At 48.1% G+C, this 13,331-nt stretch overlaps 1 protein-coding gene across 1 annotated transcript in view; it reads right to left on the bottom strand.

Annotated features, from left to right (window-relative positions):
• Window positions 1-7,973, bottom strand: part of Ccdc93 (coiled-coil domain containing 93) — a 73,345-nt gene extending 65,372 nt beyond the window's left edge. The window contains exons 1-3 of the mRNA XM_059280440.1: window positions 7,775-7,973; window positions 2,844-2,957; window positions 343-437 (exon numbers count right to left, since the gene is read on the bottom strand). Coding sequence (XP_059136423.1) covers window positions 343-437; window positions 2,844-2,957; window positions 7,775-7,816 — 251 coding nt within the window. The 5' untranslated portion in view covers window positions 7,817-7,973. The remainder of the gene's footprint in view (window positions 1-342; window positions 438-2,843; window positions 2,958-7,774) is intronic.
• Between the last annotated feature and the right edge of the window lie 5,358 nt (window positions 7,974-13,331).

The following is a 13,331-nucleotide window of genomic DNA, read 5'->3' as shown; positions in this document are numbered from 1 at the left end:
TGATGCACCACTGTAATCCCAGCACTGGAGAGGGTAGACAGCAGTCCCCTGGGACACGCTGGCCGGTCAACCCAGCCTCCTTGGCAAGTTCCAAGCCAGCGAGAGACCCTGTTTTTAAAAAGGTAGACAGTGCTTGAAGAACAAAAGCTCATCCCCTGGCTTGCTTACACACACACACACACACACACACACACACACACACACACACACACCAGATTAAATACAGCTTTATAGCACGAGAAATGAAAAAGAGTGTGCATATAAACATGTACACGCCACCTCCACCGTAAAGCCCCTCCTCCCTCTCATTAGATGTTTCTATGGCAAACGCTGGGAACTTACATTTTTTGACCGATTGTAGAGTTTTCCTGAAAGAGCAAGTCCACATCCACATCAAAGTTGCAAGTGGTGATACACCATGTCATTCCTCCTACTACCTGCAAAAAGAATGCTGTTTCTCATGAATCCCTCAAGAAGAGAAGCGCAGGGTGAGAACTGAATTCTAGGACAGTCCACACAGACTCAGTAAGTACCCAAAACTGTAAATATCTGGTGTGCATGCACATGTGTTCATGTGTGCGTGCGTGCGTGCGTGCGTGCGTGCGTGCGTGCATGCATGCATGCATGCATGTGGATGTCAGACACCAAACACTGGTATCGATCCTCAGATGCTGTAGACCTTGTTTATCGAGACAGAGTCTCTCACCGGCCTGGAACTGGCTAATTTGATTAGGCTGGCTGGCCAGGGAGCCCTGTCTCCATGTCCCCAGTGCTGGGATGACAGGTGCCCACCACACCCAGATTTTTATGTGGATTCTGGGGGTTGAACTTAGGTCATCATGCATATATAACACTTCACTGGCAGCTACCTCCACAGCCCCCCAAATAATAAATCTCTGGAGGGAATGAGTCTCCTTACCCACCATTCACGAACCAGCACTTCTGTAAACCGTTCTGCCGTGGTGGCAATGTCCATCCCTACACCGCGTGCTACAGAAGCTGCTGGCCCTGCGTGTTTACTGAGCACTCCAAGTGCTGCCAGTGTCACTGAGAAGCTGACTGTCATCATGAAATGGTCTTATCACTCACCGATCCTCTTCCAAGGGAAGGGCCACACATTATGTGATCAGAGATTTCTGTTGTATGTGTGTGTTCACCTGTTCATATGGGATAGGTATGTGTAAGTGTGTATGTGTGTGTGTGTATGTGTCTGTTCACCTGCTCATGGGGATATAGAGGTCAGAGAGACATCAGGTGTCCTCTGTTGTTCTATGTCTGAAGTTTTGGAGACAGGCTCTCACTGAATCTAGAGCTCACATAGCCAGGGAGCCCCGGGGATCCCCCATCTCCCCGGAGCTGGGAGTACAACTGCCCATCACCACAGCTAGCTTTTTACATGTGTTCTGGAGACTGAACTCAGATCCTCACACTTGCACACCAAGGGGAGATTTCTTAGCCCAGCTTCTGAGTGCCAGACTGAGAGGGATTATGTGTTTTACCGACTGGCCACATGGGCAGCAAGGCTGACATTCTCTGGCTCCTTATTTAAAGCTGAGACGTACAATAAAATACACATATCCAGGTCCCCAGCGCAGACCTGCCTACGCAGAAACGCAATGGAGGAGGTCTGGACATGCTTCTTATAAAACATCCCTTGCGGGTTCTGCTGCAAACAGGAGGAGGGTGACACCCTGGAGCAGGAGCATGCAGCTCTATTTCCAAAGGTTTCCTGGCCTGCCTTGCCATTGGTCCCAGATGCTGGAGGAGCACAATTTACTTATATACAATATATCATATAATTTAGTCCCTGCCTATCGGTTCACTTGTAGCAGTGGAGATCTTTGAACGAAGGGCTATTGTTCATCTCCATGTCCTCAACACCTCGTACTATGTCCTATGCATGATAACGATTCACAATTCTCTTAATTTAAAAAACACCATCCCAGGGCTAGAAGTGCCTGCTGCTCTTGCAGAGAACTTGAGTTTGGTTCCCAACACCCACACTGTAACTCCAGTTCCAGAAGATCCAATGCCCTCTTCCAGCCTCCACGGGCACCTGTACACACTGACACACATGTCCACTCAATTGAAAATAAAGTAAATCTTAAGATTCCATTCCATGGTGAAGCTCCCTCCTCTAAACACAACAGCTGCCATCTACAGAGTAGCTGCCATTGTTTCTAAGTGTGTGGTTCAGATAACTATGAACTCGGGTTGTTTTCTATGTATACTTTATATTCCCACCCAAACTGCACATTCCTTAAAAGAGAAACAATTTCTTGGGTGTGGGCAGTGTTCGTGTGTGCATGTGTACATACACATACATGCACACACATAGAGGCCACAGGTCCACTAGTTGAGGCAGGGTCTCTCACTGTCCTAGAACTCATCAATCTGGCTTGGCCGGCTAGGCCAGGGAGCCCCAGGGACCTGCCTGTCTCCACTTCCCCAGGACTGGGATTACAGGCATGCCAGCAGGCCTGGCTTTTTTTTTTTTTTTTTTTTTTAAACATGGGTTCTGGGGATCCAAGTCAGGTCCCCACGCTTTCCCAGCAAGCATTTTACTGACTGACTGAGCCGTCCCCCCAGCCCGAGGAAATAGTTCTTTTGCTTGTTTACATTTCCTAAAACACTGTGCATAGAAAGGTGATCGCATTGCATCTACTGACTTATAATTCTCTTTGAACAGGAAGTCTGAGTACATCCATGAGGAGTCTGGCTTGGAAGGAATGGAGTCACGGGTACAGAGGAAGTGAAAACACAATCACTTCACCCTCCACTACCTTGGTTAACCATGCTGTCCTCTGAGGAATAGCCTCCTGGTCGGCAAGGCTTTCTCTTACCTTGTCAAAAGGAGACAAGCCTTTGATTCTCGCTCTGAAATACCCAGCTGCGACCAGGAGCTCCAGAATCTCAGTCAACTTGACGTTTTGTTCTTCATCCTCTCTTGTTTCCACCTAGAACAAAAGGGATGTGTGACTGGTAAAGGCCATCACGATGGAAACAAGATAGATCCTTCTGGTGCCACAGCCACATTGCCAAGAGCGGTGACGTCGGCCGAATCCCTGCACTCTTTCTCAGAACTCCTAAGGTGGCTCAGCAGAAGGAGCACTTACCACATTAGCATAAGGACCAGAGTTCAGCTCCTCAGGAGGCAGGTAAAGGCTGGGCAGGCACGGTGACCCACCTGTGGTTCCACACTTAGAAGGCAAAGACCGTAAACTAGCTATTAGTACCTAGATTAGCCCATGGGTTAGTCTGGGTTCAGCTGGGAGGCCTTGCCTCAATGAATAAGGTAGAGACTGACAGAAGAAGAAATCTGATGTCAGCCTCAGGCCTCCACATGCACTTACACATCCGCACATACACACATACTCATACACGTGGACATCCATACACATGTGCACAGACATGTGTAGATATCATACACACACACACACACACACACACACAAATAAAATAGGAATCCTTCAAGTATTCAGCCACCATGTGTCATGAAGATACTGTCAAGAAGAGGATACTACATCCCAGAAGGACCGTCTCCCACCTCAACTCATGTGTACAGCACTCCTGCAGGCTGCCTACACAAGGGGATGGCTGAGGCCTCTGTCCACTCACCCCAGAATGTAGAACTGTATTTTCTGCAAGAAAACCAGCGAGATAAGTTTTGGCACAAGATGCTGAGTGGGGATATTTGATTCCAAATTCACTTTACCCACTAGCACTGAAACAAAATGGGAAGGGGCCATGGGCCGATACACAGAAAACAAAAGACCATCATTTCTTGAAGACATAAACAACCACCACACTGGCTAATACATCCGGTTACTAAACCCAGAACCCTGATAGCCACAGAGATAGGTCAGTGGTTGAGGGAACATACTGCTCTTCTAGAGGACCCATGTTTGGTTTCCCTAGCCCACACCAGGCAGCTCCTAACCACCTGAACTCATCTCCAGGGTATCTGATGCCCTCCTCTGGCCTTTACAGGTTCCCAAATTCACTTGCACATGAACACATACAGACACATACATACATAAAACTAAATAAATCTATAACCAGAGCACTGATGAAGATGAATGAGCACCATGAGCCCTTAAACCAGGCCAAATAAACTCTCAGCTGTCCTGCTCTCAACTGTAGCTCATAGAAGCTAGAAGAAGGGTCTAGCTATCTATCTTTCTTTCTTTCTTTCATATATCCACAAAGGGGCTTAAAAACTGAATGGCATCAATTAACTGGATTAGTGAGAGCCAGGTGACAGGAATGTTGTTTTATCTTTTAAGACAGGGTCTCATGTACCCAAGGTTGGACTTGAACTTGCCATACAGTTGAGGACAATGACACTGAATTTCTGATTCTCCTGCATCCCCAGTTCTGAGATCACAGGCATGCTCTACCACCCAGTGCTGAGATACAGGCATGCACCACCATCCAGTGCTGAGATCACAGACATGCACCACCACCCAGTGCTGACATTACAGGCATGTACCACCATCCAGTGCTGAGATCACAGGCATGTACCACCACCCAGTACTGAGATCACAGGCATGCACCACCATCCAGTGCTGAAATCACAGACATGCTCCACCACCCAGTGCTGAGATCACAAACATGCTCCACCACCCAGTGCTGAGATCACAAACATGCTCCACCACCCAGTGCTGAGATCACAGACATGCACCACCACCCAGTGCTGAGATCACAGACATGCACCACCACCCAGTGCTGAGATCACAGGCATGCACCACCATCCAGTGCTGAGATACAGGCATGTACCACAACCCAGTGCTGAGATACAGGCATGTACCACTACCCAGTGCTGAGATCACAGACATGCTCCACCACCCAGTGCTGAGATCACAGACATGCACCAGCACCCAGTGCTGAGATACAGGCATGTACCACCACCCAGTGCTGAGATACAGGCATGCACTACCACCCAGTGCTGAGATTACAGGCATGCACCACCATCTAGTTCTGAGATCACAGGCATGCACCACCATCCAGTGCTGAGATCACAGGCATGCACCACCATCCAGTGCTGAGATCACAGACATGCACCACCACCCAGTGCTGACATTACAGGCATGTACCACCATCCAGTGCTGAGATCACAGGCATGTACCACCACCCAGTACTGAGATCACAGGCATGCACCACCATCCAGTGCTGAAATCACAGACATGCTCCACCACCCAGTGCTGAGATCACAAACATGCTCCACCACCCAGTGCTGAGATCACAAACATGCTCCACCACCCAGTGCTGAGATCACAGACATGCACCACCACCCAGTGCTGAGATCACAGACATGCACCACCACCCAGTGCTGAGATCACAGGCATGCACCACCATCCAGTGCTGAGATACAGGCATGTACCACAACCCAGTGCTGAGATACAGGCATGTACCACCACCCAGTGCTGAGATCACAGACATGCTCCACCACCCAGTGCTGAGATCACAGACATGCACCAGCACCCAGTGCTGAGATACAGGCATGTACCACCACCCAGTGCTGAGATACAGGCATGCACTACCACCCAGTGCTGAGATTACAGGCATGCACCACCATCTAGTTCTGAGATCACAGGCATGCACCACCATCCAGTGCTGAGATCACAGGCATGCACCACCATCCAGTGCTGAGATCACAGGCGTGCACCACCATCCAGTGCTGAGATCACAGGCATGCATCACCACCCAGTGCTGAGATCACAGGCATGCACCACCATCTAGTTCTGAGATCACAGGCATGCATCACCACCTAATTTGTGCTGTGCTGGGATTAGAACCCAGGGCTCAAGCATGCATTATTTAGATCTTTTAAAGTTTTTCCTTGTGCTATAGTTTTTAGGACACAAGGCCAACTTTTTTTTTCTTAAATGTATACCTATGTACACACTGTATAATACAGGCATTGTTTTGTTTTCCCTGTGTTTTGCTTTTTCTTTTTTGAGACAGGATCCTACTATGTATGCCATCCTGGTGGGTCTGGAACTCTCTATGTAGACCAGACTAGAAAAGAGCAACAAGCCAGACCCAGCCTCCTGCAGTCCATGAAGAGTCAAGCAAACTCATAAAAGTGGTTTGCTTACTAGTTTTAGAAAAACACCCACTAATTTGAGGGATTTAAGGTAGACCTGGAAGCCTGGACAGGACTCATAGCAGAAGGCCCAGGCCTTAGTGCTAGAACAATAACTCAGTTGGTAAAGTGTTTGCCTCACCCACATGAGGATCTGAGTTCAAACCCCAGAACCCACATTAACATGCCAGACATGGTAGTGTGCACTTGTAATCCCAGGGACCGAAGGATCCCTGGGACTCACTGGCCACAGTCTAGCCTATCTGGTGAGCTCCAGGCCAATGAGACTTGGTTTCTCTGTTTCAAAGGAGGCTTTCAGTGTTCTTGAGGATGCCAAGGGAGGCTGTATCCTGCCCTCCACACACGTGTTCACATATGCACTCCAACACACACACACACACACACACACACACACACACACACACAGAGAGAGAGAGAGAGAGAGAGAGAGAGAGAGAGAGAGAGAGAGAGAGAGAGAGAGAGATTTCAAGTGGCCAAAAAAACTTGAAATATTACAGTGCAGACCCCACTTTTCACAATCCCCCGTAAAATCAGAAACAACACACAACATGAAATTTTACCTAACACAGGGTTTGTGACAACTAATGATCACGTCAGCCCTTTCACTACTAAATCCTCACCTGAGCACAGAACACAGTGACTCTGTAGTGAGTAGGATGAATTGAAACAGAAGGATTTGTGAGGGGCACAGGGAGGCAAGATCGGTGCAGGCGAATATCAGTGGGTACTAGGCACAGTGTCAGAGAACCAGGCACACTGCTGCCAAACCCAACCTTAGAAAGGGGTCCGGGTGCAGCAGGGGTGTTCCCTATTTTTCTCTGGAAACTGGGACTCTTCACTGAGCTCTGGGCTTTGAGTAAAGCAACTGGAAATCCGGTAGACAAGCTCTAACGGTGGCCCCAAGAGGAAAGTTGAGCTTTTATTCCGAGCAAGCGTGGAAATCCTGTCCCTAGGATCGAGTGCCTGACTACCACCACGCCACACATGGAAAGGTCGTCCCTCTTTAGTACAAGCCTCAGTCTTCCTGTCCAGGCACAGGGCACCACAGGAGAGGATGTCCTCAACTCTGCCACCACCCTGATGTGCGCCGGGCTCCCAAACTTCCTCCATCCTCCCGGGGCCCGGGGAGCGGGGATCTACAAGCTGGGAAGGTGGCATTCCTTCTCGACAAAAGGGAATGAGAGGCTGGCTACCTGGACCCCAGCAGGAGGAGACATGTGTCCCAAGGTCACCGCCCTCCGCACAGCCGGGGCCAGGACAGTCCCACTTAAGGTCTCGTGACTGCTGAGACTCCTGAGCGCAGCAGTCTTGGCCTCGGGGAGCCAGTCTCGCTCGCACCGTGAGGGGCTTCCAGACAGCCCGAGACAGGGACTCCCGGGGACCTCGTGATGTGTGAGGTCGCATCTGGGCAGGGATCTGGCTGTTCCCCCTGGCCCCAGAGGAGCCAGGGACCTTTAAGTTTGCACCCAGCAACACGCTGCACCCTTGCACGCCGGGGGACCAGTCAGCTGTCCCTCCAGGGTACCCAGGGCCCGCCTTGGGGCAGACTCGTCTGAGCAACCCACACAGTGTCCCCGCTGCCTCCCAAGCCGGTCCCTGCCCGCCGCCCCGGGCTCGGCCCTCTCTCCCCAGCAACCCCAGGGTGTCAGGGACAGAGGTCCTCACCTCGGGGAGCCCCTGGCCCTCCGGCCCCTTGGGTAACCCCATGATCCGGATGCGCTGATGTGGAGCCGGAGGGAGCAGGTCCTACAAGAGAACTGTGATCCGGGGTGCGGTGCAAAGCGGAAACTTCCTTCACTGGAGCTGACACTACCACAGCCGGTCGGAGAACCGTGGCCCCGCAGAGCATGCGCACTAGGGCGGAAGCGCTGTACCACTGCGCCTGCGCAAGAGCAGAAGGAGCCGCTGGGCGGGGCGGGGCCCTGAGCAACTGACCCTCCCCTCAGGGGCGGTACTGAGCTGAAGAGTCCGCCCAGGCTACTTTTTCTTTCTCTTTTTTTTTTCTTTTCTAATTTTTTTTCCTTAAAAATATTCTAATTTTTTTTTTTTTAGTTTTTTTTTCTTTCCTTCTTTCATTTTCTTGAGACAGTGCCTGAGCCAGCCTGGCTTAGCATTTGCTGTATAGCTAAGGATGACCTTAAGATCCTCCGGCTTCCACACCCCACATAATGAGATTATAGGTATAGGTCACCAGGCCCAACTCTATTTTATTTAAAAATCAGTTTACAAAGTAGCAGATTCCCTTAAGGCATTTTCATACATCCGTAGTTTTATTTGAACGTCCATCTCATTGACCCATCCCTTCCCTTCTATCCTTCCACCTCGGTATTCCTCCTTTCCAGGGTTACTGTGTTCTGTAACCGTTCCCATCCCCTCCCTCAAAGCCTCTCGGTCATCTCAAGGACCCTTCTCTAGTTTCTTGGCCTCCAAGGAGCTTAAAAGGTATTTCCCATGTCTTGAGGTTTTCTAGCATTCTGGCCCCTCCCCTCCCCTCCCTTCCCCTCCCTTCCCCTCCCCTCCCTTCCCCTCCCCTCCCCTCCTGTCCCCTTCTTTTCCTTTCCTTTCTTGCAAGTTCTGATGCTGTAAGTTCAGTTCTCTCCAAGCCTCACTTCAGAAGCTCCCCACTCCCGAGTCAGTCCAGATGCACTTGCTTTATGTAGCTGAGGCCCTGTTCCAGCCACGTTTAAAAAGCTCTCTTGTGCAAGTTATCGATATACGGACCCTGGGACAGAGACCCCCAAAAGAGATTATTTAGGTCTGTTGCCTCCCTTCCTCTGCATCTTAATTCCAGGAAACTTTGTTTGGGATAATAATCCCCCACGCCATCCCATCCTGAGGTCCTGAGTCTTTCTAGAGGAAGTACTTTGCAGGATTCAGAGTCCCATGCTCATGGGATATTAGCTGCTGCATCACTTTTGTAATGTACCCCTTGTCTGTCCCGGAGGATGGCAGCTATGCAAAAAAAAAATTGTCTCTTTTCCCACCAGCCCAGCACCTGCTCCATAACGGCTTCCCAGCTTCTTTTCTTTTTTCTTTTCTTTTCTTTTCTTTTTTTTTTTTTTAAGAGATGGAAGCAGAAGTGTCGTGAACTTGTTTGCTGTAGGAGAGGTCTTTACAGGGGTGTGAGGAGAGAGAGGACTGTAAAGGCATGTGCTCCTTGTGATTAAAGGGGTTTTGTGTTTGCTTCCCCTCTTCCTCTTTATATCTCGATATATATATTTTATCTTCCTCTTTATATCTCTGCTACTTCAATATTTCTTTAGGTTTACTTATTTTATTTTAGGTGTATGGCTGTTTTGCCTGCTTGTATGCCGGCACACCTTGTGCATGCCTGGCACTTGCAGAAGTCCGAGGATATGAGAACCCCTGGAACATGGGTTACCGATAGTTGTGAGCTACCCTGTGGCCGCTGGGAATCAAACCTAGGTCCTCTGCAAGAGCAGTAAGAGCTCTTAACCACTAAGCCATCTCTCCAGCTTCTGTGATGACTGTGCTTGGTTGTCAACTTGACCACATCTGGAATGAACTGCAATCCAGAAATGGAGGGCACACCTGTAGGAGGCCATTTGATTGGTGTGAAGTAGGTGAATCCACTTCTAGTCCAGACCTTTGAGGCAGGATGCCTTTGACCTGGGTCTTGAGGCGGGAAGACATGCCTTTAATCTGGGCCACACCTTCTGGAAGGATGTAGAAGAAGGAAGCTTTTGCTCTTTGCCTGCTTGCCCTTGCCTTGCTAGCACACTCATTCTTTCACCGACATTAGAGCATACTTTGGGACTCCGGCATATACTGAAGACCAGCTGAGACATCCAGCCTTGTGGACTGAGCAACTACTGGATTCTTGGACTTAGTTGGATTAGCTGGACTGCAGCCTGTAAGTCATTCAGGCAGAGATTCATTCTATAAGTTGTTAACTCTACAGAATCCTGACTAATACAGCTCGTATCCCTGAAGTCTTAAGAACTGATATTAAGTAAATATTTGTTCCTTGGAGAACTTTGCACTTCGTACTTTGGGGTTTATCCAAACAGAACAGTGGCTTCTCTGGACCCAGGGCACACAGAGGTAGGAAGAGCCTTAAGAACTTCATGCACTGACTGGAGACAGCGCCCAGTCTGTAAAGTGATTGCTTTGCAAGCATGAAGGTCTGAGAATGATCCCCAGAATCTAGGGGTTAATGCTAGAAGTGGTGGTGTGCTTGTATTCTCCCGCTGAGGAGGCAAAGACAGGCGGATGCCGGGGGCTTTCTGACCCACCAGCCTGGCCTAAGCAGTGAACTCCAGAAAAAAATGTGAAAACAAACAAGGAGGATGCTTCTTGAGTCCCCCAGTAATGGGAGAAACCTGAACATGCAAAGTAAAGTGTTGAGAAGAGAATCCCCCCGGGTTGCAGATCTTGTTCTCACACATTAAAACTCATTTGTAAAGTGCCCATTCATAACTCTCAAAAGATCTTATTTTTATAACCTTAAAACTGTCCTTCACTGACATGGTATGTACTGAGAGGGAACTGTAACCACCGGGGTCAAATATGGAGTGCTGCCTCGGGACAGCTGAACTTAATTAAACACCTGGTTGTTAAGTAGTCCAGGTCACAGGCCTCAAGAACAGGATGCAGGGGCGCTATGACACGAGTCCCCTGTTGTAAATGCCTTCACAATGTTTTAAATAGGACATAAAATGTGCAAGTGTCCATGTGTGGGTTTGCACACATGCATGCAGGTGCTCTTGGAAGCCAGAAGAGGGTACCAAAGCCCTTGCTTGGAGCTAGAGTTACAGGGGGTCGTGCTGTGCTAACTACTGGCAGCCATCTCTCCAGCCGCCCTTTGCAGTGTTAAAAATAAACACGAGTAGCTAACTTTATCATTTAACTCTCCCTGTAAGGTGGCAGCAACAAAGCTGGGTTAGCAGTGTCCATCCTTTTTGTGTGTCTGTCTGTCTCTCTGTGTCTATACCTGTCTCTCCCATCAGCAAAGCATGATAGCAGTCAAGAAGCTTTGAACAGCACATATTTAAGAGGGGGAAAGATTTACGAAGACTCTGTCAGGTAAATAAAACATTCTCCACCTCCACTGACACCAGCTACCTCCCAATACTTCCTAGTAGGTTATTTGAAGATTATGATCACCCTTATCCTGGGCAAAAATTTCTATAAGGTCTCCATCGTCCTTTTATTTTTTTCCAGACTTCTTCCAATCCTCGTGGACAAGGGGAATCCTGGGGGGGGGGGGGAGACAGAGAGAATCAATGTATGTTCAGGTGAACGTACATATATGTGGAGGCCAGAGATCAGCTAGGTGTCTTTCCTCGGGCGCCTTTCACCTTGCTCTTTTGAGACAGGGTCTCTCATTGGCCTAGAACTCATCTGGCTGGGCTGAGTGACCAGAGCACTGCAGGGATTATCTGTCCCCACTTCCTCAGTGCTGGGATTGTAAGCGTGTGTCACCATGCCCAATTTTCTAAAATTTATTTTATTGTCATTTATGTGCATTAGTTAGTTTTTTCTTTTCCTCTTTCTTTCTTTCCTTCTTTCTTTCTTTCATCATCTTGACACAAGTTAAAGTATCTGGGAGGAGAGAACTTTAGTTGAAAAAAAAAACCCGCTTTCACTAGACTGGCCTGTAGGCAAGTCTATGGGGCATTTCTTGAATGATAATTGATGTAGAAGGGCCCAGCCTACTGTGGGTAGTGCCAGCCCTGGGAAAGTATAAGAAATCAGTCTCTTCTCTATGGCTTTGCTTCAGTTCCTCCTGTTTCCTGCCTTGAGTTCCTGCCCTGACTTCCCTTCCCAGTGGACTGTAAGCTCTAAGATGAAATAAACCCTTTTCTCCCCAGACTGATATTGGTCATTGTGTTTATCACAGTAAATAGAAAGTAAACTGTGACAGTGTGTGTGTGTGTGTGTGTGTGTGTGTGTGTGTGTGTGTGTGTCTGTGTGTGTATCTACCACATGTGTGTGGGTGTACAGGAAGGCCGGAAGAGGAGCTGCAGGCAATTATGAGCCTCTTCACATGGGTTCTGGAAACAGAATGGGTGATCTGGAAGAACACCAAGTCCTCTTAACCACTCAGCCATCTCTCCAGGCTGCTGCTCCTCCTCCTCCTTCTTTTTTTAAAATGTGGCTTCTGGGGATCAAACTCAGTTCTCATGCTTGCAAGGCAAGCACTTTATCCACCGGCTGTCACTTCTCTTCTTCCTGAAAGTTCTTAACAGTATGCTATCCTTAATGGTAACTGTCTTACAGTTGTGCAATATGCATGCTATATTTAGTATGACTCAATTTTTTTTCTTCTGTTAAGTATCAACTCTAGCGCATTGCACAAGCTGGACAAGCACTCCACCACTGAATTACCTCCCACAACCCTCTTTTCATTCATTACTCTGAGATAGAAAATCACTAAGGTGCCCAGGATAGTTTTGAACTCACTCTGTAGCTCAAGCTGGCCCTGAATTTGTAACTCTCCTGCACCAGACTCCTGAGTAGCTAGAATTATAGGCCTGTAACACTAAGGTTGGCAGCATGTGACATTTCTACAATAAAAAGGTAGAGACGTTATAGTACAAGACAGGAGGATTTCAACAAGTGGTTCTCAACCTTCCCAACGCTGCGACCCTTTAATGCAGCTCTTCATGTTGCGGTGACCCCCAACCAAGAAATTATTTCATTGCTACGTCTAGTTGTAATTTCTTTACAGATATTTACATTATTAATTATAATGTAAATATATGATATGCAGGATATCTGATATGCAACCCCAAAGGGTCATGATCCACAGGTTGAGAACCACTGATTTAAACAAATAAAATAACCCAACACACACACACACACACACACACACACACACACACACACACACACACACAAGTTCCTTTAGCAATTCTCTAAACAAAGGATAGTTTTATTGATGGATTCCAATAATTTTCAGAACCATACTCTATCAACATCATTAAAAATGATTTGACAAGCACCCAGTTCCACAGCAGTGAATAAGCATGCTTGGGAGTACTGGCTGTATTCTCTTCCCCTAATGAAAACGCTTCAACATTCTCTGTCTCCTGAAGAAAATGATACTTAACATTTTATTGGCATTTTCTATGATGGCAGAGCAAATGGATCCCAAGTTCAGGTCATGTTGGGTGTCACTTGTAATGAGAGCCTCAGTGGTCTATATATATATATATAAATTTATTAAGACTTCTGTGGGGAAAACAGACTCACTGAT

This window comes from Peromyscus eremicus, chromosome 15, assembly GCF_949786415.1.
Source record: "Peromyscus eremicus chromosome 15, PerEre_H2_v1, whole genome shotgun sequence".
NCBI classification, from domain to species: Eukaryota; Metazoa; Chordata; class Mammalia; order Rodentia; family Cricetidae; genus Peromyscus; species Peromyscus eremicus.
This window is presented reverse-complemented; position numbering and strand designations above follow the sequence as displayed.